The sequence below is a fragment of the Gavialis gangeticus genome, unplaced genomic scaffold, assembly GCF_001723915.1.
Source record: "Gavialis gangeticus isolate Ggan-Ray unplaced genomic scaffold, GavGan_comp1, whole genome shotgun sequence".
NCBI lineage: Eukaryota > Metazoa > Chordata > Crocodylia > Gavialidae > Gavialis > Gavialis gangeticus.
The window spans coordinates 389,527-394,213 of record NW_017729020.1 but is presented as its reverse complement, the minus strand read 5'-3'; the positions used below and the strand labels follow the sequence as shown (position 1 = coordinate 394,213).

The following is a 4,687-nucleotide window of genomic DNA, read 5'->3' as shown; positions in this document are numbered from 1 at the left end:
CCACCAACACGTTTCCACACCACTAATGATAGCGCAACCTCAAGGTCCTCTCCCCACTTCTCCAGGCCCACCTCCCCTGCCTCCACTTATCAGCTCTGAGTCTGGCTGCAGCTGGGAGCTGCAGCCACCCGGGACTTTCTGAATCATCGAAGCTCTCTGAATCTTTTCTGAACATTTGGAGAGCTTCAGATCGATTTGAACCTTTTAACGGGTCTCCTGATTCGATTTGGATTCAGAGATTTGGCCACCAAATCAGGCTGAATCTCCTCCAAATTGAATTGGCACCTGAAGCCTCGCACAGCCCTACTAGAGACCATATTGTCAACTGGTGTACAGTTGTGTACTGATGCACAACAACTGAAGAATTCACTATACATCTCTTTCTGGTGATGATTTATGCTCGTGTTTTCCTGAAATTAATTGAAGTCTTTGCAGTGAGATTACTGGCTAAAGATGAGCAGGTTTTGGCCCAACTATTCTAGTCTCCAGGAGACAGACTAGATGAATAATTAGTCTTTTTTTTATATCTCATTTCTACCTGTAGAAATACCTATAATGAATACTTCTAAGTCTGTTGCTTCCTGGGTGTGTCTGCATGTCACCATATGGTGACGCTGCTATGGTGCTGTGCTTTAGTACTTCCTTTTGGAAGTACTAAAGCATTGCACAGTATGGATGGTTACTGCACCGTGCATGGGGTGCATGGGTAGATTTTGTTGCTACAGTGCTGTAGCGGTGCACTATACTCAGGGAGCACACCATGGCAGTGCACTATACCTAGGGAGCACTGCTACATCGACGTAGCTGGCAATCGCATGTAGAAACATGTGATTACTATGTCATATTAAAGCGGATGGGCAGGTTATGATGTAACTCCACCTTGGGGAGCAGTTTGCTTCTCCTGTGACTAGTTCAGCCCGGTATCTTTCTTGTGAGTGAAAAGACCTGTAGGGAAGTCCTTTGGATCAGATGTCAAATGAATAAGTGTTGGAACGCAAATTAGTCTCCCCGCACTGCCACATGATATTGTGATCACCTGAATTCCTTCCTCCTTGTGTCTGTGGCCTAATGGCATCATGGGAATCATGCCAACACAATTAGCATTCACTTCCCACAGCATTATAAAAGGAGATGATACTGCATATTGATTCTAAGCCTCGCTGCCTATACCGTCATCCTTGTATGAAGCGATAGACATAGTAGCAGCTGCAGGGTCCCTGCTTCGGTTGGGTGAATGGTGTGCTAGGCACTATACATACATATGATGAGAGAGTCTTTACCCCAAAGTCATTCGCTTTCCACTTTGTTCTCCTTTCCCAGCCCCCAGCTGAGGATGTCCTTTATTGTTTTCTCAACAAGAGGCTCCACTCTTATGAGGTTAACTGAAGACAGGTAAGAATTCTTGGGATGGTGACTCGTTTGTTTGTTTTTTCCACTATTCTCCTTTCCTATGGCTAAGATTTTCTGGGAACAGCTTGGTAACTTCTTGGTGTTTCTTCTCTGAATTGTTTCTGTCACGTGGTGGTGGTGCTAGAGTTCTGGAGGCACAGACTGGCTGACAATTTTTCACTGAAATTTTTTCCCCTAGTGGAAGGTGGCTGTTTTGACTTGACACAAGTTTTCATAGGGCACTTCCAGTCCCAAAGGGTATCATCTAGAAAACTGAAAACCATTTTTTCCCCAGAAAGCCAGGACATAAGGTTTTTCTGATGAAAAGTCAAGATTATGTAATAACTCCCCCCTCCAGTTTCCAACCACCCTGGGTAGAGGTCAGATAGGAAACCCTAGCCCTTGTTTGGGGTTTCAGTACAGAAATGAAGGCTGGAAAGAAGGGTAACTGGAGAGAAAGAGGAAGCCAACCCTCCCCCTGTAAAGTCCTTAATTTCTTTTGTGATATCGCAAGGTCCTTGTCCTCTTCCTACCAAGACATGCATAGTTTCCCCATAACCTGTCCTTCTACTTTAGTTTTCCCCCCATTTTCTTAGCTGTGTTCCTATTGTACAATTCTTCTCTTACTCCTACTCTCAGCTTTGCACCATCATCTGTATTGCTTTTGGCTCTTGAAACCCTTTCCCCTTCTACTTACCAGGTCATGTGAATTTACCCTGCTTGAACCTGCCTCTTACAGAAATCTTCATTGTGTGGATCTCTTTCTTTACCGTTCTTCTGATGCCTTCCTTAGTCTATTTAAAACTGTTGCCTTATAGTGAGTTCTACTAGATGTGGTGGGATCTTGGATATTCTGTGCCAAAGAAGACTTTTGTCACTTGAGCAAAAGGAATGATCTCTTAACCACCATCAGTAGTAGGCAATCTTTTTTATGTTGACTACTTGGTAGGGGTCTGGCTTTACAAGCGTGTTCCAGCTTGTCATGTCTCTGCTTTCCTCCTCCTTCTGAAATGGCAGGCTGTTCAGGGTAGAGGAGTGGTCTTGCTGGAAATTTGAAAAGTGTTGTTTAAACATTCAGTGCTATACACTTAACCTCAGTAAAGTGATCCAGAATGCCACTGTGGGTTCAGAAGAGCAACTGAACAAGCAGGTCAGAGGAACTTGATTGGGAGTAGTTGTTATGGAGGTGTTCTTGTCTCTGTGTGTAACTGCAAAAGCAAAAGGTATATGGGAATCCTGCCTTTTCAAAGAGTTGTGCACTTGCATGCTGAGAGCAGGAGAGGCATGGGAAGGATTCATATAAGACTTAGTCTGGGATTTGTCATCAAAGTTGCCTAAGCAGTTTGGACATCCAGTTTCCATTTTGATCTCTCTAGGTAGTTTTGATGAAGTCACAGCCTCACACATGCTTAATTCTGGATTTTATGATTTTATTTGAGCATCTTGGAGCTTTTCATGGAGCAGAATCTCTGCTCTGAGGAGAGACTAAATGGTCAGAACAATCCAGGCTTCTGTTTATTCGTAGCATGGGAAGTACCTTTACTCTCCTGTGAAATATCTATAGGTGGATCATTCGCCATTTCAAAAAATGAACAGCAGCCAAAGTAACTTCTCTCCTTGTCCACCCCCAGACAGCCAGAACACAGAGCTGGCAGCAGGGTCCATAGCTAGCTCACCCCCAGAGGAAGCACCTGTGCTCCAGACTTTGAGTGTTAGCCAGGTCTGAGCTGTCTGAATTGCACATGGTAGGTGTTTGACTTGGAGTGTGTTGACAAGACAAAAAAGAAACAAGTCAAGGCAAGAGATACCCCCTTCCCCCTCTAATTCCTCCCACTTCTGATTCCTTCATTTCTTCATGATAAAAGATGAGGAACTGGGTAGCTTCTGCTGTTGCTGCCAAAGGCCCTGTGTTTTGTTCCATAGGCCTTTAGGTTGCCTTTTTCAGGCCACTGTGCTTTGGATCCAGATTCTCAGCCTATTCTAAGTACTGCATTGAAGTGGGTGTTGAGCTGTATGAGTATTCACAGGTATTGGTAATGGATGTTACTTTAATGCAAAACTTTCAAAAGAAGGTGATTCTAAACAAGGAGCTATAAGGTAGACAAGGGATCTAGGTGGGTTACTGGACCAGACCACTTTTTAATTATAACGCTTCTAGGATGTTTTCTCATCATTCCCTTCTAGACCTAGATCTAACATTCAGTAAAAGGAGCAGGAGTATTCTTATTGAATTCAAAGAGAGGTGGATCAGGTCCTTAAACACTACCATTTCCTCTTTTAACTTCATTGCCACGTGGAACAAAAAATATATGCAACATATGCGAGTGCTATATAAGTAGCATCTGTTTTACATATTGGACTCCTATGAGATTGCATACAGGCATAGCTGTTAGAGTTGAATTTATAGGAAACTGGCTACTTTCCTGTGGTATAGTCTACATGCATACCAGCCTAAAAAATGTCATTACAGTTGGCCCCCTTGGCGTAAAACGTACTCCCCTGCCATTTGCTGTAATACGTGAGGATAATGAGAAAATGAATGGTATTTAATACATATATCAGAAGAAACCCTAACCCCCTTCCTAATTGGCAAGGAGACTTTTGTAAGGCTACAGGTTACACTTGTAAGAAGACTTATTACCCATGTATATGAAACACATGCATTTATTTCTTTTCTCCATGGGGAATCTATAAACTCCCCACGCTGTCCTAGAAAAGAAGTTCACTCCAGGCAGGATAGAAGAGTGGCAGTAGCCAAAACTGAGACAGCAAGAGGCTGTAGGTCTTCTGTTTTAATTGACAGTGACAGATAGAATTCTATAATTGGTAAAAGGTTTCTCAGTTATTTTTAGCAAGGCAACCTGGGGTAATAGTTTAGTTTGGGGAGAGCATGCTGTCGTTGTAGTATACCATGCAGTATAGTATACATTACAAATGGAAGGATGACTGCTTACATGGGACACTTTGCCTGTCAATCACCAGCAAAAGGATTTTATCAGTGAGAAGCTGATCCAGGGCTGCAAGAACCTGAATCAGCCTGAAAAATGTCACTGAGGTGAGATGTTTGTTTAAAGGACAAGGGATCTTGTTCAGAGCACATAAGACCTGGCTTCCTGGAGTTTCCATTTCATCCTCTCTCCCCACAGAAGGTTTGGTACCTGCTCGTTTGCCCTAAACAAGTACTCGGTGTCCCTTTGAGGCCCTCAGCTTTCCTCAGCCTCTGCCCTGCAGAGAGGGAATTTCTCAGGGGGACGCTGACGGGCAATGGCTCTCAGCAGCTGGGTCACTTTGAATAGCT

The 4,687-nt window shown here is 43.6% G+C and overlaps 1 protein-coding gene across 1 annotated transcript in view; it reads left to right on the top strand.

Moving 5' to 3' along the window:
- Positions 1-4,687, top strand: part of ANTXR1 (anthrax toxin receptor 1) — a 220,366-nt gene that overhangs the window by 24,851 nt on the left and 190,828 nt on the right. Inside the window, exon 3 of the mRNA XM_019514293.1 lies at positions 1,321-1,392. Coding sequence (XP_019369838.1) covers positions 1,321-1,392 — 72 coding nt within the window. The remainder of the gene's footprint in view (positions 1-1,320; positions 1,393-4,687) is intronic.